This window comes from Rhipicephalus sanguineus, chromosome 3 (genome assembly GCF_013339695.2).
Source record: "Rhipicephalus sanguineus isolate Rsan-2018 chromosome 3, BIME_Rsan_1.4, whole genome shotgun sequence".
In the NCBI taxonomy this organism is placed as follows: Eukaryota; Metazoa; Arthropoda; class Arachnida; order Ixodida; family Ixodidae; genus Rhipicephalus; species Rhipicephalus sanguineus.
In genome coordinates this window covers 79,789,620-79,816,087 of record NC_051178.1, presented here as the reverse complement: position 1 = coordinate 79,816,087, position 26,468 = coordinate 79,789,620, and the positions used below count along the sequence as shown (strand labels likewise).

At 44.7% G+C, this 26,468-nt stretch overlaps 2 protein-coding genes and 1 pseudogene across 4 annotated transcripts in view; 2 read left to right on the top strand and 1 right to left on the bottom strand.

Annotated features, from left to right (window-relative positions):
• Nucleotides 1-11,337, top strand: part of LOC119386781 (alpha-(1,3)-fucosyltransferase C) — a 107,730-nt gene extending 96,393 nt beyond the window's left edge. For 2 of the 3 annotated variants that reach the window (XM_037654054.2, XM_049413239.1), the window contains exons 2-4: nucleotides 1,349-1,619; nucleotides 5,496-5,868; nucleotides 8,402-11,337. In XM_037654054.2, coding sequence (XP_037509982.1) covers nucleotides 1,391-1,619; nucleotides 5,496-5,868; nucleotides 8,402-9,083 — 1,284 coding nt within the window. In that variant the 5' untranslated portion in view covers nucleotides 1,349-1,390 and the 3' untranslated portion in view covers nucleotides 9,084-11,337. The remainder of the gene's footprint in view (nucleotides 1-1,348; nucleotides 1,620-5,495; nucleotides 5,869-8,401) is intronic. The other variant, XM_037654055.2, reaches the window with a different exon arrangement.
• A 2,433-nt stretch (nucleotides 11,338-13,770) lies between these two features.
• On the bottom strand, nucleotides 13,771-16,235 carry LOC119385610 (uncharacterized). Its single transcript, XM_049413241.1, has 6 exons — nucleotides 16,110-16,235; nucleotides 14,745-14,879; nucleotides 14,437-14,580; nucleotides 14,300-14,349; nucleotides 14,018-14,240; nucleotides 13,771-13,941 (listed from the first exon to the last, which is right to left on the bottom strand). Exons 1-6 carry the CDS (start codon nucleotides 16,150-16,152, stop codon nucleotides 13,811-13,813), a joined length of 726 nt encoding a protein of 241 aa, XP_049269198.1. The 5' UTR covers nucleotides 16,153-16,235; the 3' UTR covers nucleotides 13,771-13,810.
• Nucleotides 16,236-21,523: 5,288 nt separating this feature from the next.
• On the top strand, nucleotides 21,524-23,309 carry LOC119385609 (uncharacterized; annotated as a pseudogene).
• Nucleotides 23,310-26,468: the final 3,159 nt, after the last annotated feature.

The following is a 26,468-nucleotide window of genomic DNA, read 5'->3' as shown; positions in this document are numbered from 1 at the left end:
CGCGGCCAATTTTTTTGTTGTTGTTGTTGTTTTCGAGCCTGGTCGCACAGATGTCACCGCTCCGTTATAAAGAGGACGCTCATAGCATCCATCCATCCATCCAAGAGCGCTGGGAGGTGAAAAAGTGAAAGATAAAAGGCGCGTTCGTGCAGCCTCCGCAATGTGTTTGGCGGTAGCACAGTGGTCTAAACGCCCGCCGACGATCGTCGCTGACCGAGAGGGCATGGGTTCGACTCCCGTCAACAAAACTTTTTCTTATAGTTTTCTTTCTTTGCCATCTGATGGCGTTGATCTTGCTGACGTGCTTCCGTGACGGAAATACGCCATGTACAACGGCCTCAAACACTATCAATGTCACCAGAGCCATAGCCTAGAGCACAGAGCGGCTGCTTACCAGTGGCTACCTAGGTGGTGGGTAGAAGCAAAGAATAACAGCCACTACCTGTGGTATATGTCGCCCAGCTTCACGTCATCGCTTGATCTTGAAAAGTGAGGTTGAGGGCACGGTACCAATGCTTGGTTGATGATGATAGTCAGTAAGAGCGGCCGACGTTTCTAGAATTTTTTTTCTCATTTCATTGTGTTTTATTTCGCGCGATAGTGGTTACGGACACCCGCGATGGCGGCAGCGGCAGCAGAGAACTACCCTACTGCTGTTGTGATCTGATAACAGCTTTCGCTATAATACTACTTACCTTACCGATGGCAGAAGTCTGTTGATAGTGTCGACATACAAGTGCTTGGGCTTCGACATACAAGTGCATGACCCTATCAACTTTAGCAGGGGAGCCAAAGCTAACCATGTCCTTAACTTCATGAAGGGAAATTTCAAGCATTCTCCCTCTAGATTAAAAGAATTTCTCTACCTTTCAAATGTACGTGCTATGTAAGAACACCGACGCTTAGCTTGCATCCTAGGCCAGAAAAAATGTATTTGCATATTACAGCGCTTTGAAAACCTTGCAGTAGATTTTGTCCCTTCTGACTGAGATTTTATCGAAGGCTGTTCCAACGTAGATTCAACCTAGGAGGGCAAATTCTGCAAGAAAGACATGCGGAGATTCGAACCCGCAACCCCTCGCTTCTTGGCTTGACGTGTTCAAGCACTCGGCCATGAATGCCTGCGCCCCAACGTTCTAACGATGGTCGATTTATGTTGGTGGCACGCACATTTCAGTGGTGCTTCAGCGTGACATAGGCTCCTTCATTATCACGCGCGAGATAACGCAAAAACCGTGTTTTACCTTTGCCGGGATCAGCAGATGGCTTATATCAGCACGTGCTAATACCGCGGTATTTGGGCTTCAGCTCAGCCTTATGTCACAGTGTTTGTATTTTTCTTTTGCAGCAGCATTTCTTCGAGGTCTCAGCTAAATATTAGGAATAATAAATGCGACGTCTACGGCAGCTGGCCATAGTCATTGTAACTGTGATGGTGTTCGTGATGAACTACTCCTTCTGGGTGAACCTCAGCGTGGACCATAACAAGTCACAGACGGTATCTAAGCTCACCGAAAAACAATTACCTGAGAAGTCCAGCAGCAAGCAGGAGGTGCCTACGGCGAGGACGCCAGCAAGCACCACGAAAACCACTACTACCACTACAACCCCCACGACAAGTACGTATGCACCATTCGATGCGCCTCAAAGATCACGATTGCTTTTTCTTTCTTTTGTGGATAGTGTTGTCCAACTGGACGAAGCTGAAAGTCAAGGTGCGGTGAAAAAAGCCCATAATAAATCTGGTTCAGTAGGCCTGTTCCACTAGCGCATCGTGCACTGTGCACTTATATTTAGGATTGAGGCTTTTGCACTTCCAGCGATAGCGCGAACTCAGGACACTGTGTGCAGACGCATGGGCAAGTATTAGACTGTGGGTGGGTTCAAAATTGACATCCAACTGCCTCGAAGTGAACCTCAAAGTTAACCAGCGAACTTAAACATTCTCCGACGCTTACTTCGTCAGAGTTTCAACTTGTCATTGCAGTGTGCGCATGCAACGTTCTTGGCGCTCACATCTCAAAGCCGTCAGATATTCCCATTTCGCCCTCTGTCTACCCAATATGTGACATACACACCCAATGAAGCTATGCGAATGAAGTGCTCGTGTTAGAGAAACCCTTCCGGGTCGCCTAAATTTTCATCTGAAGAGGGATTTCACTCGCTGAGTCTTTTTTTTTTCGTAATCGATTATGCCTTTGAGGAAGTGTGTTAACGGTTATAATTATATTTCACTGGTTTATTTATGCAGGGAGATCTGATTGCTTTTATTCACCGATCACGACTGATTAGGGTTGCTAATATAGATGAACAGTTATTAGGTGGAAAGTGTCCCGCAAAACGAATGATCATCATCTTAGATTGAGAGAGCTGATCTAGCTGATCATCGTCGATGTCTACATTTCATTTAATTCACTTAATCAATTAGGCCTTTCCATTTAAGTGATACCCAGGCAGCAATCGGATTGATGCGAGAATGCTGATATTGTATTAGAATGCTGAGCGAGAGCAGCGGCCATGATGGTGCGGCGAGTGCGTGACGGGCGTGTAAGAGCGGCTGCCAAGTGACGACTGTTTGTGTCAAAGTTAATGCCACAGCCCTCCAAGTCAAAAGCCTCCCTTATCTCCCCGCACAGTGCCCATTTCACGAAGCCAGCCTTGGAAAGCGAACTCTCCAATAATACACTCTTCTGCGTACCTTCTCGCACACGACATTACCAGCGCTGCATAAATAAACGAAGCGCGAAGCGAGACGACACATACCAGCGCTTGTCTCTGTCCCCTCGCTTCGTCCTTCGTTATTTTTTGGCGCTGTTAATGCATTGTTCAATGGAGCACAAGCTAGCCCGAACATGTGCGTTGGTATCCGTACCTTCCTTCGTAGTATCGGCCCAAACAGGATTAGTAAGAAATGTTTGTTTGACTGTGCTTGTTCGCCCGGCAGAGCGGAAGCGCGAAAAGAGACCGCGAGCTCTGGTGTGGAGATCGCGCGCTAGGCCAACATTTTCGGGCCACAATCTTTCTGCGCAATTCTCTTTCTGAGGCTACTGCGCCGTAATTCTGCTGTCTAACGGATCCCACTTAAGAGCTAAACAAAGGAATGTATTATAGGCCTACGGGACTACGTCTAGCCAAGACGACCAGTTAAAGGCGTGGAGTGGGCAATAAAACGAATAAAAACAGAGTATGTCGTACTGATGGGAGACTTAAATGCCAAGGTAGGCAAGAAGCAGTCTGGGGACCAGGCAACGGGGGGAATATGGCATGGATTTGAGAAATATCAGAGTGGAGTTAGTGGAGTTCGCACAACGAAATATTAACGCGCTAGCGTTAACGAGCTTGTCTCACATAAATTCTGATGTAAGTGTTGGTGTCGGTGTCGGCATCGTTGGTTGTAAGCGAAAAATTATCTTGTCCATGACCGAAAAATCGAGAAAGATGAAAATATAATGAATAATAGAAATCTTAGCTTTGAGTGAGAATCGAACCCTGGCTGTCTGCGTGACAAGCAGGTATTCTACCACAAAGTCTCCTTCCAGTAGTTGTCAAATAGTGGAAGGAGTCTCCTTAGCGCACGTAGTATTGCGTGGCAGAGGCGTAGATTCGCGCCAGGCGTAAAAACTTCTGAGGTGTGCAACTGGTGGATGGTTTAAAGCTGCCCACCCATTACAACATGTGCACCTGCGAGGGTGCGCGTGGCACCTTATGGCCGCGTAGTGGTACATGGCCAAATTTCAAAAGGAAGAATTGCCAAGTAGTGGGCACTTAACAACTGTACTTGCAGTAGGCATGCTAGGATAGTTTAAAATGGCCACTGTTACGCACATAGTCGTTCGTTTCCTTGCGGCACGGTTGAGGCATGCACTGAGAACAGAAGCCAGGCTAGCAATTGAGAAGGCGATGCCCACGGAGCTCGATTACGCTATCGCGTTCTACTCTTGAAGGCGAAGTTAAAGCGTTCTCCAAGTTTCTTACACGTCACGAATACCTTCTGCCGCAAACGGAATAACTGCGAGCGAACGTGGAGAGTCCCTAGTGGCACGACTAAAAATAAAATAGATTTCGTGCTGTGCACACACCCTGGCAACGCGCAGGATGTGGAAGTGCAAGGCCAGATGGAGGGACCATAGGATGGTAAGGTGTCGAATTCGGCTAGACTTGAGGAAGGAACGGAAGGAACAGGTACGCAAGGAGCCAGCAAATTAGTTACGCGAAGAAAAAAAAGTACACAAATTCCGGATGGCATTCCAGATCAGATACTTCGCTCTAACCGAAGAAGCGGGCCTTAGCGTTGACGCAGTGAACGATAACCTAAGTATAATTACGGAGTACGCAATAAAAGTCGTAGGTAAGGTCGCTAGACAGGACACCGGAAAGCTCCCCCAGGAGAGTCAAGAAACTTTATTAAGAAATCGCAAAGCATAAACGCCCCGAACCTCACAGACAAAGAAAACTGGCAGAGGTTCTGAAGTTAATCAGCAATCGTATGTTAGCCGACGTGAGAAAGTATAGTATGGGTAGAATTGACCATCCTCTAAAGTAAGGACGAAACCTAAAAGCGGTGAAGCGATAAATGGGCACAGCCATAAACCTTGAGGACGCTTGAGCTTCGCCTGTAAGAGTAGTAGGCGCTAGCGCAATCGGGCCCCGTGTGCACCGCCTTTTCAATTACTGGCCCGGCTTCGGTACTCGGTGCATGCTTCAACCCTGCCGTAAGGAAACGAACTTCTATGTGCGTAACATTGGCCGTTTCAAACTATCCTAGAATTCCAACTACAAGTACAATTGCGCAGTGAACACTACGCCGTAATTTTTCCTTTGCGAACCATCGAAAGGCCCACTACGCGTCCGTAAGGCAACAAGCGAACCTACGCAGCTACTCAAGTTGTTGTTGCTTTTGCTGCTGATGATGATTAAATATGTCTGAGCGCTTTTAATGGGTGTGCCTTTAAAACACCCGCTCGTTGAGCAAATCACACGTTTTAACGCCTGGCGCGATTCTGCGCATCTGCCACGCAATATTCCATGCGTTAAAGGCACTCCTCCCACTAGATGACACTCATGTAGTGTTTCTTTCCGAAGCAGTTTTAAGCTAGAACAACCAGTACAATGACTTCATATCTGGAATAGGATGTGCAAGGTTGAGGTCAGTTATTGTCCATGAAGAAAGCGAAACGGGAAAAATTCTAGGCCAGGCCGGTGTTACTAAGTTTGCTTCGCGTAGACAAACTGTAGCTAAGGAATATTCTACGACTCCAAATTAAATCTAAGTAAGCTATGCTGAAGCTCCACATTTATGCAAATCTTCAGCTTGCATGAAGCGTGAGGTCCTCAATAAAGCCAGCGCTGCCTTGATACACAGTAGAAAAAAAGAAAACTTGGTCAGAACGGCACCAAATGGAAGCTGAGTTACTGGCTCTTTATGCGAGGTTGCTATAATCTCCATCGATTTTCCTGCGCACTCTTATCGAAACATGGATTGTTCAATTTCGCAGAGAGTCCACCTCGAAATAATACCTGGAGACCATTTTACGACCGCACAAGACCCGATGGAAAACCAGATCTTCCGAGAATGCTGTTCTGGACAACTATTTATGGTGACTGGTATTCGGGCCTCACGGAGGAAGGAGTGGCGGAGCTCGAGTACCGAGGATGTTCTCATAGATGCTATATCGCCAATGACCGGCGCATGCTGAGCGTCAGCGACGCCGTTGTCTTCTACGGCCGTGACACCGATCCTGCACACATGCCGCAAGAGAGGGCCCCTTTTCAAAAGTGGGTCTACTGGTCTCTCGAACCTCCGTGGCACACTCCCGTCATCTTGCTCAAGAGTCTCAACAATACTTTCAACTGGACCATGACTTACAGGTGGGTGGTAGAGTGAGCGATTAATTGATTAGTGGCACGAGTGGCGAATGATACACTTGCTTCTCTACCAAGCAGTTCCGGTTTTGTGAACATTCAGACAATGCGTCTGTAAAAAATAAAACCGGTACTGAAAGCGACGGTTCCGTTCCAGTTGAGGGCTATATTAAAGACGTACAATACCGGGTTATAAGTTTGCTTAAGATAGGGGCGAATTAATTGTCAAGATAATAATGAAAATTCAGTGGCTTCATTGACAGAGCTGACACTTTTCTTCCGAGTGACTGGGATCGTTGCCTTACATGGTGGAGCACAATCAACCACGATCTCCTTTCTACGTGTCTTTTGAGAAGCATTTCGGCGGTCGAACGAAACACGAACTGAACCAGAGGAATACACCAGGACACATGGACGCCTAGCGGCGAGCACTACTACAGGACGCCTAAATCGAGGATTAACGTCGCCTCCATGTTTTTTTTTTTTGTTTGTTTTGTCATGAGGAGGAGCAGCAGCCTCCTCACTTTCGTGGAACCACCGGTTCCTGCTTTAGTGCACACCAGCTGTTTCAGCAGCTACGTGCGCGAAACCCTGCATTAGACAGATACTGAGAACGGCGTTTTCGTGACTTGATACTATGTACAGGCTGTCCTGAGTGTTTCCAAAAGCTGTGTGGGTGTGCATTTTTTTGAAGAGCGCGAAACTGAAGTGCAGGCTTTAGGTTTAAGTGACATATATCGCCTTGTGCACCGCTTGTCATTAGCCAATTTCACAAAGTGTCCGGATATATAGTACAGAAAAAAATCAGCGTCTTCGTTTTTGCTCTCACTGGGACACGATACAGCGCATCTCCTATGCTTTACGCCGAAATCTACGGCAACGTTTTGCCGCTTTTTGTTCTTCATGTCGCTTTCTACGATAATTCATTCGCTTCATCCCTTGGTTTCGCATTTGTTAGCTAGCTTACGTAATGACTCGATTTTAAACTATTTTGCACCCAGCTCCCCTCCTCTATATGAAAAATTAATCGGCATCCCCATTAGTAAAACGAGTGACAGGAGCTCCGCTGTAATCGTGCGCAACAGTTAAAAATTTTAGGGCTGTGCGTTATGAACAGAGTTGTACGTGACGCGTTAAGGGTATTCGACTACTTCTTATCAATTGCATTTCCTTGTAACTTTATAATATAATCGAATATTGTTTTGAAACTGTAATATTCTGGATAATTCAATTATATTTTCTTGTAGTTGATTACCGGTAATAAATTACTTTATTTTCGAAAATCAAGTTCTAACCAGTCTTTTACGGCAGTATTCGTCCCGAAAGAGCACGCGGCCGCTCTTTAGGGACCCACCGTGTAAGGCATCGCAGGTAATGCCAAGGGAAAGGTGAAAAAAGAGCCAATTTTTTCACTTTTTCCTTGGCCTTACCTGCGACGCCTTACCCGAGCACCAGCAAAAGCGAAGCGCGACGCTGCATAGAGAACATGAGCACTAGCATCGAAGCACTGCCCAACTGCGAGCTGGTGCGCAAGGTTATTACGTTATAATACTGCCCTTCCCTCCAGCGCATGTGTTCAGATAGCGTTCACGGTAGCCGCTGACTTCTTAACGAGGAAACATGGAAGAATCAGCGACGCCAACTTTGAAAAACATCTCCTGTTGAAAGTTCACAACGTGTAACACTATATCGCAGAAGCCACAGTAAGCCTCCAAGCCTTTTCTCTACCATGCGAGCCATGGTACTTCATTTTAGTTTGAATAAACAATAATCATTTCAAGGAAAGTAACACAAAAGTAATCGATTACATTTCTGCAGGTGTTCAATTCCGTTTCTGTGCCTGTAATTGACCAATGTAATCAATTACATTTTCAAGGAAGCAATTTTATTTGTAATCGCTTACTAATTTTCTGTGACGAGTACAAGTCTGATTATGACCTAAGCTTATATAGGAAATCAATGAAACACCACCATTTGCAATATATTTTCTATATAGAAAGCATGAATATACCGCTGATTGTCACGTTCTCCAATTTTCTCGGCGAAGCCAAAGCGTTAACGGATATTGATACAGATATTGCAAGCGACGGCAAAATTCTCCCGTGGCCTCTGACGGCAGATATAGACAGCCGTGGAGCCTCTGTAGTGCCACTGAGGTACCCATCAAGGAGAATTATGTAGGCTTCTTTAAGATGTTCCTTCGTATCTTACGTGGCGCTTCTGACTTTAACAGATAATTTATAATCTATGCCTCTAACGGTACTTACGCTATTTGTTTTTACCATGTGCTGTCGGTATAAATTAATATCACTTGTAGTTCCGTTACCTCAGAACACTGAATGAACCGAATATCATGTTATTCACAACAGTGAATGAAAATTTTATAGAGCAAGCACGCAGATTTCAGAACCACAGCAATCGAATACAACCCCTCAAGCAGGCGTTATTGCCGCTCCGCTTTGCATTGTTTGTCGGACAACACTTTTTATGTAGTCGTGTCCACATCTCAAAATACTCTGTTTCCTCCTCTCGCATGCAGGCTCGACTCGGATGTCCTAAATACTTATGCCACCATCAGAAAACTCAGGCCAGCTGAGCGACCGTACTCCAAGGAGTCACTCAAGAACACCTGGAAGGGAAAGTACAAGACAGCCGTGTGGGCCGTCAGCAGCTGCAAGACATCCGGAAAGCGAGAACATTACATAGAAGAGTTGCAGAAGTACCTCTACGTCGACGTGTACGGCAAGTGCGGCGAAAACGTATGCCCTAAGGACAAGACGTTCGACTGCCGCGAATTGTTCGCGAAAAACTACTTCTTCTACTTATCGTTCGAGAACTGCATCTGCAAGGACTACGTCACCGAGAAGCTATATAAAATGCTGCTGTACAACATCATCCCTGTCGTGTTTGGAGGAGCAAACTACAGTGACGTTGCACCGCCCGGATCATACATCGACGCCCTCAGCTTCGAGTCGCCAATGCACTTGGCTCACCACCTTAATGAAGTCGCCAGAAACTTCACTACGTACGAGAGGCACTTCCAGTGGAAAAGCAAGTACAAAGTTGAACCGTTAAGTGGCTACGATTTGTGCAACTTGTGCCGCAAGCTGTACAGCGAAGACTTCAAGAAGAATTCTGTAGTGCCGGACATGTACCACTGGTGGAACACGAAGTCGCATTGCCGTGCTCTGAACCGGGACACTCAGAAGTTCGAGTACTGATCGTCGGTTTACAGGGTATAAGACAAAACGTTATCTTCGACTGCTTGCTTTTCCGAGGAGGCGAGCTTAAAGGGACACTAAAGAGAAACAGTGAATCGGTTTAGATGGATAAATTGTGCTCTGAGAACTCTAATGTCGGTAATTTCGCCATCATAGGTTTATAAATGGAGGAGAAAATCAAGTTCAAAGTATCATTTTTAAAGTTCATGCCGAAATCTCCCCGCATGACGTCACGAATTTCAAAGTGTACTTATCGCTTTTTGGCGCCACTGGCTCAACAAAACTACCCTAAACGTGGTATGCTAAGTCTATGGCCCCCTCAGAGGACAATGTACTTCATTTTTACCGAATGGGAACTACGTAGTCCCTCGTAGGCGCCGTCAATTCATGTGACGTCATGGCGAATGGTGCGGAAACTTCAAGGTGGCGGCGCCACCCACATTTTGTTTTTGCGTGCTTTGTCGCTTACTAAGCGTCTTCTGGCAGCAAGCGTGGTGTTTTTGGTATCGTGAAAGAGTACTTTACTAATATCAGAAAAATCGTTTTGCTCTTTAGTGCCCCTTTAAGCACTGCTTCATGTCGGATAATTGCCTATGTGTAATTTTTTTTCAAATTTGTGGACGTTTCCCGAATGACCCTTAGCGGATATTTTCGCGTCGCTACCCATCGAACGGAAGCAATTTCCATATGTTTGCCAAGCCTACTGCGTCCTTTGTCACAAAGCACACATGACGACGCAATGGTCACCAAGTGTTTCGAGTTGTAATTCGCGATTCTGACACAGAATTTCACTAGATTCTTCTCCGCCATTCCTGCTAGGTCTCGTCCTGTATGTATCGCCTTCTTTTGTCCGTGCCTCTTTCCGCTGTTTTAAATCTTGCGACTATTCAAACACCGGTTTTATCAATTTGTCAAAAACAAGCATTCTTCTCTCTTACCGCAACTTCGAAGATGACACCGTAAGAACGCTTACCGCTTATGGTGTTATTGCTACTGTGCAGTGAAAATGTTCTGCCTAAAACTAAGATGTGCTCCACGAAAAGCTTTCTCCTTGTTATGCAGGAGGTTCCGGTATTACATAACACAGCAGCCACATTTTCTCCGCACCTGAAGCGCCCAGTCTTGACATCGCTTAGATCGGGGCCTTCAAATTCGATTATTATTATATAAAACTAAGTCCACATTTCTTATTTGTAAGCGACGAGTATGCCATTAAATGTGACGTTCTACAAGTTTTTCACATAAACAAATGCCCTGAAGTTGTAAATTATACGTACAACGAATAAGTTTTCGCTAATCATTTCAACGTATCTTTAAAATCAGCAAGGAATTTCCGCCTCAATTTCAAATTCGTGCACGCAACCGACTGGTGCCTTATTGTCATAGTACTTTAAGTCGAAAAACCTGTATATTCTAAAAAACAGCTCTTATATAACCCACATTGTTTCCTTCGCCGATTACAAGCTGCTTCTTTTGTAGAGCCATTTGCTGCAAAAAGAAGACGAATAGCGAAGACGCATGAAGTAAAAAAGTGTCAACTCAGCCAGCACGGAAAGTCTTTAGATGGTAAATAACATGAACGAAAGTCACCGCGTTTTACGTTTGCTGTAATCTTCGCGTTGGAGCTGTTGCTTATTGTTTGTCAGCGCGGAGTTTCCGCCGCCGGTTTGCGACAATCACTGCGAGCATAAAGCTTTCTACAAGATATTCTAGAAGGACTTCTTTTACTGGTCTGCATGGTAGCTACAATTAATAGTGAATTAGCTAGGGCGAGAATGACATGAATATACTTATTTGCCTTAATTTCGTCGCTCAAGCTTCAATTGGCTTCGTTAGTTTGCAAGTAATTCACTTCCACTTACACCTTACTTTAAACGTGACAACTGCATTGATTATTACACCTTCTGTGTTGAGAAAAACAAGATCCTACCGTCACTTTTGTTTGCCCCGCTCACGTGCTATTCCGGCAACAAGAGTTCTATTAACAATAACAAAAGAATGGCCACTGCATCCGCAGGTGATGTGGCCATTTTCTTACCATGAGGCCGCCTTTTAATAAAAGTCTTTCCTCGCACTTCTATCAGAGCAAACGCGTATGAATTCAGGGACTGTACCTGTCCACACAACTCTTGATGGTCCCCAGTCGAAACGTCCAACAAATGTACATTTTGTTCTTTTTGAACGTGTGCCTGCACTTCATGTTACTCTTATTAACCACCGCATACAAGGAAAATGAACTTATGCATATCTATCTATCTATCTATCTATCTATCTATCTATCTATCTATCTATCTATCTATCTATCTATCTATCTATCTATCTATCTATCTATCTATCTATCTATCTATCTATCTATCTATCTATCTATCTATCTATCTATCTATCTATCTATCTATCTATCTATCTATCTATCTATCTATCTATCTATCTATCTATCTATCTATCTATCTATCTATCTATCTATTACAAAGATCACAGCAATATTATATCAGGAAAACGTACGTATGGGGAAACAAATTGATTTTCAGAACTATTAGGATACACGTTTGTTATTTTAGCAGATATTTCACAGCAGAGAACAAATAAAACATTGTCCAATATAGTTACTAGGTCATTTGTTAATGTTCCCATCTCCTACAGATTCAGGAAAGAACGAATTCTAAAAAGTATTGCTCCGGGAAATTGCGGATGCATTCGAAATGATAAAAAAGAAAGACAGGTACGTGAGATGCCCTTCTATTGCTCTGATTGGTGAGGAAGTGGTTTTCCTCGAATGTGCGTAGTTCTGATCTATGCATGATTTTTGGGGGGTGAAGCTCCTTAGGGTCTCGGCGTGTCGGCGTGCATCGTCGTCGTCGTCTGCTGTCGCGGCGTTCATCGTGATCTGCTGTCAATTTGCTTGAGCGCAGGAGAGGGCGCCACCACCTCAGCGCTCACCATGTGGCGAGAGAGAGCGGGTGGCGCGCGTTGACTATGGAAACGCTCTTTCTGTGGTGAACGCTGAACTACCTGCTCGCAAGGTACTAGAACGCGCCCTCGCCCGCGATAGGCAACGAAGACGCAGTCTGCTAGCGAGTTTATTGACTGAAAAAAAATCACAGCATATCCACGGAGTGAATGATGATGAGTGGGCGAAGCTGCGGAGGTTCATCGGTAAACCGTGAATCTTCCGTGAATTCTGCCCAGTGCATCATCACCGACGTGAGATCGGGCTCGTTTATACTAAAGGTTCGATGAGTTATGACGACTTGCAGCTCACTTTAATTTTACATGTACGCTGTGAATTTTCATTGTTTAGAAAACCATTGCTTTAGAAAACATCTGGCGTCTTTCGTTAAGCAGCTAGCGTCTTTTCGTTTCGCTTCAGAAACATCTGGCGTTCTTTCGTTTTGCTTTTAGAAAACATCTGGCGTCTTTCGTTGGTTTATTTCATCAATCAACGGCGTTTTCAACAAAATTTTTATTGTTTAATCACGCACAGGAGAAATCTCACCAGGCACAACCTTGGAGGTAAACAATGGCTGCTAATGGGAATGAGACACAGAAGAAGTCGGCTTTTAGCTAACACTTACACTTCTACTTCTACTAACGTTTCCTTCTGGAACATGCCAATGGCTGCTAATGGGGAATGAGAGACAGAAGAATTCGGCTTTTAGTTAACGCGCACGCTGCGAATTTTTTATTCTTCAACAACGCACAGGAAAAATCTTCCACAGGCACCACCTTGGAGGTCAAGATCTGGTACTAGCGTTACGACTGGTTACGCACTACTACGAGGGACGAACGGGTGCCGCCTTAAGGAGCTTCGCCCCTAAAAAACCGACTGCTCGCGCTGCACAACTGTTCACCGGCCACCCCTTATATATAGGCACTGGATCTTGACCTGCAATGTAGTGCCGGTGGGAGATTTCTCTTCTGCGTAGGTGAACAATAAAGATTCGCGGCGTGCACGTTAACCAAAGGCGGACTGCAGGTCTCTGTGTCTAATCTTTCTTCTGTCTCTCATTACCCATTAGCAGTGATTTTGCTGTGGGAAACACCGGCGCACACTGCATGCTTCGTCCCTCCATAGGTTTCACGTTAGTGGAGCTGAGACACCCTTTCCTACATGCTTCGCCTCTCCCCAGTTTTTTGCAGTGGTCGTTGGTTATCTTTGGGGGGCGTACGTTTTTGTTGTTGATCTTTCTTACTTATATATATCTTTGGCGTTTTTTTTTCTAATAAACATTCCGTTGTTAGACAGCGCCTGTGTCGTCGTTTCTTTTTCTCGTGTGTTCCGTTTGCGCTGATCGTAATGAAGTGCTGGTTCTACATTCATTCTTTACTCATGCATTTATTTATAATGCCCTCAGGGTCGAGTGGCATTTAAGAGCCAATTAAGTGGTAACAATAAATTGAGTATACACACCAATAGAGTGTCGTGAATTCAGGTAACGCAATTTATCTCCGGATCAAACAAACAACCCCAGGCAAATATTTTCTCCAAGTGGAACCACTTGAAGTGGATTATTGAACCTGGATTTGAAGTGGAACTACTTGACAAGTGGAACCACTTGTGAAGTGGTTCCACTTCAAATCCAGGTTCAAGTGGTTTCACTTCAAATCCAGGACCACCTGTCTAACATATCCACTTGCCAAGTGGTCACAGTGGCCACTTGAGCACTTCAGTGAAAACTGGAAACAGGAATTAGTTTTAATAATTTATTCATTTACAAGAGTGGTATTTTTCAAGCATTTAGTTTTCTTTCTTCTTGTCCCGCCTGATGTCCTGTATTTTCTGTGACAGAATTGTGGACAAATTTGTCCACTGTTTCTTTTACAGGAACACCCTTGCATGAGCCCCAATGTGTCACAGTGTCTGCAAAGAAGACAGCAATTAAAACAGCTATGGGAGACACATAATTATGCACAGCACAAATCTACCACAACCTTACCAATAATCAAAGCAACCTTCTCTGGGCTCAGCTGTTTCCGCACTACAGCAGTGGGATTATTATAATCCTTGGGGGCTAGCTTGCCCCCATAGCTTCGTTCAGCCAATCCTTCACGGCCCCATATGGCCTGGGCCATGTCCTTTACCACAAGGGAAGGTTTTTTGTGGCCCAATATTTTCTCGGCTTGATGGCTCCCTATAATTAGACCATTTTTCACATGATACTGCAAGTCAAAGCAAGCTGATTAGAAAAGAAATGAAGAGAACAGAGTGGTTCACTTACCTTGCCATCACCAATCTCCGTGAATGGAACGTGGGTGGCCTTTGAGTCAGCTGCCGATGAGAAATAATAAGTAAAGTTGAGAATTATATCAAAATAATAGCATTGACACAAGACATTCAAAGCATTTGAGCTTCTACCTGTGGGCAGTGGCCCTGTAGAAGGCTTGGATTGGCTGTGCAGGTTTCCCGTTGATGTGTCTACACACGCTGCCAGCGACGTTGCTGTGGGAGCTGGGTGCAATTGCTCAGCTTCAACTTCTCTGCGCTCAGTCGCCCCAAAATCTGTACACACAGTAGAGAAAAAGTACAAGCAAAACAATTTACTGTGGCTGTTATCAAGATGCAACTCTAATTCTTAATATCTAGTCAAAAGGCTGAAGGTTTAGCTTTTTGACCAGCAAGAAAGTTTCGTAACATTAACGTTCATGCAGGTGAGCATACTTTACCTGCAGGGGACTGCTGTGCTCTCTTGGGAGGCGGGACACTTTCGCGTGTCAGTCTTCCTTGAAGCTGCGGGGCACTTTCACTAGTCCGTGTCCCTTGAGGCTGCCGCACACTCGTCCCTTGTAGCATTTCTAGAACTGAAGAGATAGAAAAAAAATTGATAAAGATATGCCAGTAATACTATGAATCAATATAAGAGCACATAAAATAAGGTGTTGCACTATCAGCGTCGAATGAAAAGTGAACAGCGGAAAGCATTAGAAATAGTATAGTGCACGCCATCCAGTCATCACCGTCGACAGATGCGCAGTGCTCCCGTTTGGTAGCACTGTGCATCTCCATAGTGATGACAGGGCAGCACGCAATGTACCATTGCTAATGCTTCGCACGGTTCGCATTTCATTTGATGCCGATAGTACATGCCACAACAATCTGAGGAAAGCGTGCATGACCCATTTGACGTAATCGTCTTATCAGATGTACAGGGCTGGAAGAAAGCCACCACTTGTCTTAGCTTATGTGTCTTTATTTTTACGCTGAATTAATTATTTGTTGGAGTTTAACGTCCCAAAACCACCATATGATTATGAGGGACGCCGTAGTGGAGGGCTCGGGAAATTTAGACCACCTGGAGATCTTTAACGTGCAGCTAACTAAGCGCACAGGCCTCAAGCATTTTCGCCTCCATTGAAAATGCGGCCACCACGGCTGGGATTCGATTCCGCGACCTGCGGGTCAGCACCTGAGTGCCTTAGCCACTAGACCACGGTGGCGGGTTGCATTCTACGCCGAACAAAACCATGACAATGCAGTTTGTCGCGAATGATACCTACACTACTTAAATGCACAATTTCAGACGTGCAAAGAAAAGTGGTACCTATCTTTCAAATCATCAATACATCGCTGCACCCCATGGCAGAATGAATATTATATAACTCGGCCCAAGGTTTGCTGTACAAGCAAGGGCTCAGTTCCATAGCTAAATTTAAATGGCTATACTCAAGGAGAGTTATATCACTCTGTAGCTTTAACTGCAAACCGTAAAAGTTTCTGGGTGCACGGTTTGCAAAAAAAATTGAAAGGTTATATATATCAAAGTAAACAGAAGCTAAGAAGACACTCATTTGCTTGACACATTATCCAGTTAACATTGAGTTATCTTCCCCTGACATATATTTATACAGAAACACAGATTCACTTGCAGTTTGACACCAGCTAAACCTGTCCGGTAATGACCTTCGTGACTTCACATTTCACGATACTCTGTGGAAACTCAGGTAACACAAACCACTGAAACGTTTCAGATTCCACCAAAGCCGCCTTTGACAACAAATATATAGCAATCTAACAAACGACAGTGCACTTACTCATTGTAAGTTTGCAGTCCATACTGTCCAATCTTTGACTCATGGCAGCAACTGTCTGTCTCAGTTCATTGCGCTCTCTCAGTACTTTTTCGTCAGGCTCCTGCCAGGTATCTTTCTTGGATTTCTTCTTGTCGGTGATCTCGTACCTTTTTTAAGATGACTGTGCACAAAGAATAGTAAGGAGTTCAAAAGGAATGAATAAAATCGAGAAGTGTACATTTTAATGCTTACTTGAGACCCTCGGGCGGCTTTATTTTTTTCCAGCGCACTTGAGGCATGTTGACTCAGTATGTTGTCATAAGCAGCACTTTTGGATGCTGCCTGACTCTGTTTAAGCTTTTTGTGTGCCTGCAGAAAGAAATGAAAACAAATAAGCAATGTTCGACTGAAACATGGCAAAAGTTTAGAGCACTTAGTGTAGTACCTATTTTGCAGTCACCGTGATGTTTGCTGCTGGCTGCTGCAAGTCGAGGTCGATGAGTTCTTCATGCTCAATGTCTGAAGCATTTATCACAGGGCGCGGAAGACGCTTGTTGCTTCTTTGCTTATGCAACTCTTCTTCCGAGTCTGTTATGCACAAATATAAAGCCAAAATGCGTCACTATTAGTTTGGAAAAGCTGCAGCTGCTGTTCAACATGTGCACACACACACACACACACACACACACACACACACACACACACACACACATACACCCAAAGAAAGATAAGAGTAAAATGGGCGGCTTTGTGTCCCACAACAATAATCGTCATCTTGCGTTATTTTGCTTGCATTATCGCCGCGCGCCCGGTACTCTATGGTCACGAACGACACGCGTTATCAGCGTGACGTATAGCGTTCTTGATAAGAAAGTGGGCAGCGCCGCGTTTTCAAGAAAGGCAGCTCAAGCAAGCCAGATGACGATTATTGTTGTGGGTTAAAAAGACACCCTTTTTACTTTTTTAGAGTGTGTGTTTAACAGTTCTGCCCCACTGAAAAAAAGCAACTTTGTTCAGCATAAGTATTAAATTTAACATAAGGGCAACAAGCCAGAGTTATAAGTATTGACATTTCTGCATGGTATATTATGGTTAATACCATATGCGGCCGGCAAAAGCTGTTCAGCAAGCAACATAATTTGTTTTAGCTACGATGACTCCAACATTAATCCCACAAGCATACAAGCATAACAATAACGAATAGCGTTATTTGTAGGTCACACGACTATAAGCACGTGGGAGCATATGCTCCTTGATCGCTCATGCGATATATCGTACGTGTCAGCAATACTGCTGGCGGGCACGGGCTGCGGCCAGAGACCGATGTGATATGTGTGATGCGTTTGGCATGACGCTACTTATGGTGTCAAATCGCAATAAATTGCTAGATTCATTTACTTACCTGCCAGCAGCAGATTTCGACAGGTGTAGGATCCTGTTCTCTCCGGGTCTTCGTCGATCCAGAGTGTCGTATAAACTTTAGTTTTGTTGAAGTCGTCCTTGTTTGCCGGGTGGAAGTCCTTGATGTTGTGAACCGGCACTACGTACTCTTTCTTGTCGAAGCTGTTCAAAAAGCGGACTAATGCGTACATATTGTTCACACCGTGTTATGGCCGTGCACCACGAGAAAAACGTGCCTGACTAACCACAAAAGTCATTAACATGCTTCCGTGGTTCGACAATGGCTTGGCTAGAAATGACGACAATGGCTTGGCCGCTAGAAAACGTATCGTACGTCAAAATATAAATTGCCATTATTTTACTAAAACAAACAGAACACATAAAACAATTTTTCGCAAGCATCTAATAATAACTAATTTGGTATTGAAAAAGCCAGTCTCTACTGTCTGTACAGTCAAGCCAAGGTCAAGCCGTGCCAAGCCACGCCATGGAGCATGTGAATGTCGGACGTCCCTTTTTCACACGTGCGTAGACATCGTTAAGAACGTTTGATTGCCGCGTTGACTGTTTTGTTATTTGTTCTTCATTTGGACGTCTTTGGACCGCTGAAGCGTGTTCATCAACAAGAAGAGGCAAGCTGTGACAGGCGTGATGAACACGAGTAAAAAGAACCGCAAGCGATATTTGGAGCCCGAAGCATGGAATGAGCGTTTGCCGAAATCGACGCAATATGAAGTAAGAAAGAATGCTCCCGCGCGTTCAGCACAGCCTGCTACGGACGTCGGTTGAGAACATGTGGTCACAAGGGCTTCTGAATCCTCGGACGACGATGAAGCTTCCGTGTCAGCCGAGGACATTGGACCAGAAGACTACATCGTAGGAGATGAGTCGGCTGGCGACTGCGACACCGACGATGAATTATCAGATCAACTCTCGAATGCGACGGAGCCGTCTGATGGTCTCCCAAACTCCAACTTCTTTCGATTGGAGTTTGCGCGCCCGCTTGGCAACGCAAACACCTTGTCTGTTGGAGATGCCCTTGTGCTTGTAATGGACTTCGCCATTAAGCATGGTCTGCCATGGACTGCTATAGAAGACCTGCTAAAATGATGTAATAATATTTTAGGAACGAATGTGCTGCCAGACAGCAAATGCCTGTTCAGAAAGTTCACTGCAACCTCACCAGAAGATATGAAGTTCTACTTTTACTGCCCGTTTTGTAATCGGCTGCTGGCCAAGACGGGTGGTAGCTTATGTGAACGCAACACTGTGTCTGGTATGTGCTGTGGAAAGGGCTACACCGGCCGGAAGTTGACAGCAGATGGCTCCTTTTTTGTTGGCTTGCCATTAAAAAAGCAAATTGCATCCGTGCTCGCAGATGCTAGTTTGAGAGAAGACCTCTACAAATCTTTAAATGAAAGAAAAGACACAGAAAACGCTCGTGTGTCAGATGTGACGGATGGTGTTTTTTACCTGAACTAGCGAAAGAAGCTTGGCTGCAAGAAAAATGACATCACGTTAACTGTCAGTGCAGATGGAAGCCCTGTGTTTAAATCGACTAACTACTCCATTTGGCCTGTACATCTGACTGTGAATGAGCTGTCACCGCACAGACCAACGTTACTAGAACAAACTCAGTTTAAAAGCTCCGCCGGAGAGGCGGTCCGCGTGGCGGTCGTGAGAACTAGTGGCGCTGCAGTCACCTCTAGCTCCCGCGGCTGGCGCTTGTTGTGATCGGCGCCGCCGATGTACGAGCGCACGTGGGTTGCAGCGTCGTCTGCGCTTTGTTAGCTCGTCATTTTTGCGACAGTTCTTGACCAGGCTTAGCGTCTTGTACGAAGACACGTGCATGATGTACGAAGCGTAACGAGGGCGAACAGATTCACAGTGCGGTATGCCGACTTGCTTTGCACATGGCTGCAAGAGCGGCTACCGCAACGACGACTCCGCTTCACGACACTTCTTCGGACCTGCAAAAGACCCTACGCCATTCAAGCTTTGCATCGCAAAGATAGAAAGCTTACTGCGAAATGCAAGGTCTGTGACGTTCATTTTGAGAGTGACGACATTGTAAAGCACTATCGTCGTGTCATTGCGGGACAAGAAGTTTTGATCCCACGTGGAAAGTGGGAACTCGCGCCAGGTGCCGTGTCGCGCTTGTTCCCAGCACTTCCACCCCACATTTCAAAGCCAAAATGTTCGAGGTTTAGGCGCAAATCCCCCCCCCCCCCAAAAAAAAAAAAAAGCACGGCGTCCCGCGAAAGCCCAGTGCCCAATTTGGAGGAGCCGCCAGAAATAGAACAGCAAAACGAAAGGCAGGCGATTGCATATATACGCTACCGAGAATGAGAGTTGCATCACACTGACATTCGATCAGTAGTCAGCTGTCGCTATGCCTTCAAAGCAGTGGATTTTCGAGAGATTTTACGACGAGGTATTGAACAAGATGTGCGGAATATTTTACACTCGCCGTCTCGGGAACGGGCTGCTCAGCGCAAAAATTTGACACGGTACACATAAAGAAGACGAGGACCAGCGGTGGTCCTCGTCTTTTCTATGTGTACCGTGTCAAATTTTTTGTGCTGAGCAGTTTAATAATGGAATACCAACTAGCCCAATCCCACACGTTGCTTCTGGAAGGGAGACTTTCTTGTGAAAAAGATAATTGTAGTTGACGAGCAGTTTAACTGCGTAGTGAACGGCTACAGCACGAAACGCAAACGGCCGTCGTACAGTGTAAAGTGCTGCGGCCATGGAACATCTGCTCGGTGAAGTTGAAAAACTGAAGTTGAATACTGACGACTCTTCTAGCGACAGAGTACGCGCGAATAACTGCTCGGTGCTCACATCACGGCAGATCTGTTCGAATTGTTTAAGGCAGCGTAGAAGGATGCGACGTAGAAAGATGAGACACCAAAATACAACTATCCGCTGAAAAAATTGCTCAGAGAAGACATCTATTTGATGTAATCGCACACTGAGATTTCATTTACCGAGTTCTCGTAAAATTTTCCGATTTTGGGTCAGTATCCCTTTCTCCGTCGCGAAAACGTGTCTTGTAAACATTGCAAAGCATTGGTGATGTTTTTCGAGAAAGTATTTTTCAATAAATTGTAGAAACATGAGTACTGTTTTTCTAGAACGTTTTTGTATCTCGAGTAAGTACGCTTCTTTGTGCACTATAAAGGCTTTTACAAATGTGTTGGGTTGTTCTTGGTCTAGATAAGACGGCAGCGGCTAAAATTGTGGTAGTAATTATAAAAATTACCCTGAAAACCCTCAATCGCTTAGAAACACCTATGCTTGGAAGTTAAGTGCAATGTAGACAGCTCAAATGTTGTCACAGGGCCGTGACGTCGACGAAGCCAGCAGTCAGCAGGTCCGAGATGAAACTCTTTATTTGGCCGAACTTGTGGCCGGGAAACTGAAAGTCAAACTACAGCAATACACTGATAGCGGCGAACAGAGCGTCGACCGTCGATTAACTGACAAGTAGTCAAGCGCGTCGGCTTTTATACAGGCGCTATCGAACATTCCAGCAATCTCTCGACAAAGTTGGAACATTCGCGTGCAGCGCGCAATCTTACCAAAACAATCTATTACAATCGCGAAGCTTCTCGAACACTGCTTCGCGGACAGCGCCGAGCGTTGATAACCGTCCTTGCTGGTCAAACCCGAATACATCAAAATAAAACAAGAAGTGGGCGTGGCAATATAGACCGAACATCGATTCTTAGCCAATCAATGAACAACGCACGTGGGCCAATGCATACAGACGACCTTATGCATATCCACCTAAGTATCCACCTAACTAGTACAATAAAAAAGTTGCCGCGCAGTCGGCGCAGTTGCCGCGAGCAACTGCGCGGCGCACCACAGCGTTATGCCGTGGCAGCAGACGACGCGCCGATAGTGGCGCAAGACGGAACTGCAGCGCCGCTAGTTCTCGCGACCGCCGTTCGGACCACCCTCCTCCGCTGGCGGAGATACGGAGCTTTGAAACTGAGTTTGTTCTAGTAACGTTGGCACAGACAGTGGAGCAACATCATTTGTGCGCTCTTGTGGTATGGTACCAAACATCCATACATGACATTGGTCCTCGAGGCATTCAGACAACAAATGGAAGAACTATCTGCTCAAGGAATCTGCTGGAATGTGAATGGTCGACAAGTGCATTCAAAGGTCTGTTGTGTCACCTTAAAGTATTGAAACGATTCAGTCTTGTTACTCAGTTACATAGATGTAATGCTAGAAATGCAAATGACAGCCTTCTCGAACTTTCTAGGTGTACTGCATAACTGCTGTTGCTGATGCACCAGCCCGGGCTTCCATGCAGAACGTCCTACAGTTCAATGGCTACTATGGCTGTTCCTGGTGCCTACATCCTGGAGAATTCATTGAAGGTACAATAATATCACACTTCTTTGCAGGTTATGTGGGTTTATGTGTATCGCCTGTTATTTGTGTTCTGCCAAAGCTATATAAGTCTCGTCTTAACTTGTGCAGGATGTGTGAAGTACCCTGTGGGTTCAACTTTTGAAGACAGGACTGCAGCTAGCATGTTGGCTGACATGCAAATGGCAGCGAAAATGAAGCGCTCTATCCAAGGGGTGAAGGGGCCGTCACCTCTCCTCAAGTTCCTGGATTTGACATTGTCTGGAGCTTTCGCCCCGATTACATGCATGCTGTGTTGCTTGGAGTTGTGCGTCAAGTCACAGAACTGTGGTTTTCAGACACGGGAAGGGCATGCTATATTGGGTCTCCTCGGGCATTAAGGGAAGCAGATGAGCGTCTCCTAAGCCAGAGACCTCCTATGTGCTTTAATAGAACACCGAGATCTCTTAAGCTTCGAAAGTATTGGAAGGCATCTGAGTGGGAGTCTTGGCTCCTCCTCTACAGCCTCCCATGTCTGAAAGGCATCCTGTCAGCTCAGTTTCTGGAGCACTTTGCTCTCCTGGTGTCTTCAGTGTATACCTTGTTAAAGAGTCATGTGACATCACAGGAAATTGATGACTGTGCATTAGAAATAACAAGGTTTGTTGTCATGGCCGAATGTAATTATGGGAAAGCACAGATGACTTCTAGTATGCACGCACTGCTGCATTTGCCAAAGAGTGTGCTATTGCATGGACCACTTTGGGCTATCTCATGCTTCGAATTCGAAAGCAACATGGGCAACCTAGTGAGACTCGTGTCATCATCAAATGGTATCCCTTTTCAAATCTTGTCGCGAATTCTTCTGATGAGCAATTTTAATCAGCTTCTATCTATGGCATCGGAGGAAGTTAAGGAACTTTGTATGCACACACGAAAAAAGGAGCACATGGGAGTAAAACTTCTTGGAAGACCCCAAGTGCCTTCACATGACTTAATGGAATTTGTAAACGGCAACATCCCTGGTGTGGAAAGGATTGAAGAGTGTAGCCGCGTCTGTGTGAATGGAAGCATCATGTACAGTGAAAACTACAATCCAGGGTTAAGAAAAAGGGACTCAACCGCTGTGAAATTAGGAGATGACTGTGTGAAAATGGAGAACATAGTCAATGTTTGTAAGGTCAATGGAAGCTCTGACATTTTCATCGTATGTCACATCTACCAAGTGAAGAGTTTTGAAGGAGTAAGCCACTTAAAGGTAGCACATAAATGCAATTCAAAAGCTATTCATCGAGTTTCAAGGTCTCTTCGTCCATGCATATATCTTAATTTGAATGGGACAAAGTTTTTTGCGGAGTTGTGCAACCGCTACGGATCATTTTAGTCAAACAGTCATGATTCTCATACTATCTTATGTTCCTCCCAATCATCTAAATTTTATCCCTGTTACTTTCGCTGCTTATTCTGTAGAGTCCACATTTTCTCACTGTTCACTGTTAGCTCACTGTTAGTTAGTCTTTCCTAAACGTCTTTTTCAGCTGTTTTGATGCTGTCAACTTCTTTGACAGCTGCCTCTACGTCATTCGAGTTGTAGTTCCTTACACCACTGACTGCCTTTTTATTGATCAACCTTGTTAGCTCAGCCAGTGTTCTTTCAGATATTAAGTCGGCCATCGTCACGTGCTTCTCCTTGTTTATTCATTCATTTGTGGTTTTGGAGTTTTTGCCTCTTCCCTTGGTGCCTTACCTCCAACTTCAAGTGCTGCTTCAGAAACCAGTCTAGTTACAGTTTTATTCATTCCCTCTATGTTGATATTTTCTTGTTTTAAAGCACTGTATTTTTAACTAAGTATTGTATTTTACCTAATCTCTATTTTTACTCTTACTATATTAAGGTTGGCCTGTTTTCTTGTGATTATTTTTTATTTTATTTATTTTATTGTGAATATTTATGGCCACTTGCTTAGCCTAAAGTGGTACATTTGCTTGATGTGACAGTCTGAATTTCTGAGAAACCTCATTTTGGCAATTTTGTCAGAATGTGTAGCACAATCTCAGAACACATCCTCTGTTAAATCCACTTTTCTTTCTTCACATTTACATTACAACTACTTCTAATAATATCCCCTATACTTTCCTTGGCATGATTGTCTGTTAGATCTCATTAATATTGTTTGTAACAAAGAAAACAAGCCCTTAAATGTACACTTATTTCCTCTATTAAAGGTCACTTATGCGTAGACATAAGTTCAACTGTTTATTATTTTGCTTGGTTGAGTTTATACGAGGCTTAACGCTTCATAAGTACCATTTTCACATATACTTATGCCATTACTTGTGTAAATTGTGTATGTATTTATCTATTTGTGTCTGTTCCTTTTGTACCAAATAAATTTTTTTAAGTACAGCAATGTGTAAACAGTTATTGCGAGTGCATGTAGCATATGTTTGATGTAACAGAACTTGTGCATGTTTAACTTGTTCTGTAAAGCTTGATTACAGAAGCATGACTGAACCAAATACTAAACCGCTTGGCAGCAAGTTGAACCTGTCATGGTCCAAGTGGTACCGTCTTAATATCCACTTGAAAACCAATGAGACATATCACTTAATAGAAGCTGCTTCATAGCAAGTGAAACTTGAATGCATGAGCGACCACTTCAGTATATTTACACTATAAGAAGCAAGCAAGCAGGACTACTTGTGAGACAACTTTATGGCAAGGGGAACCTGTTGTGTCCCACTTCAAAGCAAGAGGGACCACTTGGAGACCACTTGGCAGCAAGAGTACCCTGTTAATGGGTTCCACTTGCTCTGAAGTGGCACCACTTGGCAGCAAGTGAGACCACTTGAGAGACCACTTAGCAGCAACTGGAACCATTTGAGAGACCACTTGGCAGCAAGTGGTACACTTTAGAGACCACTTGACAGCAAGTGGAACCACTTTAAAGACCACTGGAACCACTTTGGAGACCACTTCGCAGCAAATGGAACCACTTGAAATCCCACTTCAAATTTTCACCTGGGACTGTATTTAATTGACGGGAGAAACGAAATAAAATAGACAAACAAACGCACTAAGCAAAAGTAACAAATTATTTGTTTCGCAGAAAAGCTTGCTGTCAGTTATGTTTGCCACACTTTGGGGTAGGTGGTTCCAGTCCTGAGATGTACGGGGAATAAACGTCTGAAAGAAAGACAGTGTAAAACGATGCAATGCCTACCTTTTGACGATTATGAACACTGTTTCCATTTGTACAGCTGTCGGAGTATAAGGTCATCATGAAGTGCTGGAAGGTAGAAAATTTTATTAAATAGAGCAAGACGGGCGACTTTGCATCGGTTAGCCAATTGAATAAGTTATAGGTTATTCTTCATTGAGATTATACCCGCCCTACGGTTATAGTTAGAAAGAATGAATTCATCAAAGTTATTTTGTACTAGCTCAAGTGCGGTAATAAGGTTAGCATTACTAGCACTCCATACTGCAGACGCGTACTCAAGTTTATAGCGTATAAGCGACTTCTAATGCAGTAATTTTTAGTTGTTCTCACAGTGCATGCAAATGTAGTCTAGTTCTAGAAGGTAGTTGTAGCCATTGATACCTGCGTTACAGTTATATACTTGGTGCGATAGGCTCAGCCTTAGCTCCTCTCTACGTAACGCAGAAGGTACCACCCTTATGTCGGCTTCTTTTCGGAAATGCTGAAGTAGGGGCTGTAATTTTTGCAAACAAACCTTGCTGCTTTATTCTGAAGTTTTTCAAGCCTATTACTGTGGTATTATTGATACATGGATGTATGGATGGAAGAACCTAATTGAGGTCCATTCGGTGGCCCTAATTTCCTAGCCCGAAGCGGGCCGCTCGCACGCTTGTACTTTAAGGCCTAGCCTTTGCGGCCCAGCTTCCCGGGCCCGTTGGACTGCCCATAGCTGTTCCTCTGATGTAAGACTACGGAGACCTGCGTCCCGCCTCTGTTCAGTGTTGTCCTTGTCGCTGCGTAACGCGGAGAAACGCCAGAGTAGGGTAAGATCTATGGTGTTGCTGCATTTATCGCATGTTGTAGGAGCAGAGAGCCCCGGATAAATCTTGTTGATTATTCGCGGGTTCGGATAGGTTGTTGTTTATGAGAGCCTTAGCGTAATGGCCTGACCTCTATTTAGTTTAGTGTGCGCAAGGGGGAAGACCCTGCGTCCTAGGTAGAAGTGCTTGGTCAACGCGTTGTAAGAGAGGAGGGGGTCCCTGCAATCTCGAACCTCCGCACCTTCTTGACTTGTAGCTACATGGTTCGCAAGCCTTGTTGCTGCATTGTGGGCGGATTCGTTGAAGTTCACCGGGTAAGTCTTTATTTGTCCCGTATGAACAGGAAACCAAATGACCGTGTGAGGTTTGACTACCTTTCCCTCAAAAATTGCTAGGCCCTATCTGGAGATGACTCCTGTGGCTAATGCTCGCTCGAATGGCTGCCCTGTAATAGCTGCGGTTGTTCAATCTCTGTGGGTCTAAAAGCGCCAATCACATGCCCACTTAATTACCAGTATCTGATTCAATCGTGCATGTAGAAGCCGAGTAGAAGACCGTTCAGAATTACTTAATAGAAGTAC

Excerpts from the sequence above, each read along its gene's own strand:
- LOC119385610 (XM_049413241.1), bottom strand. The coding sequence starts at position 16,152 with ATGAGTCAAAGATTGGACAGTATGGACTGCAAACTTACAATGA. Across the intron at positions 14,241-14,299 it reads CGGAGATTGGTGATGGCAAG|TATCATGTGAAAAATGGTCT; the intron begins GTAAGTGAACCA and ends TTTGACTTGCAG. Across the intron at positions 13,942-14,017 it reads GAAGGTTGCTTTGATTATTG|ACACTGTGACACATTGGGGC; the intron begins GTAAGGTTGTGG and ends TCTTCTTTGCAG.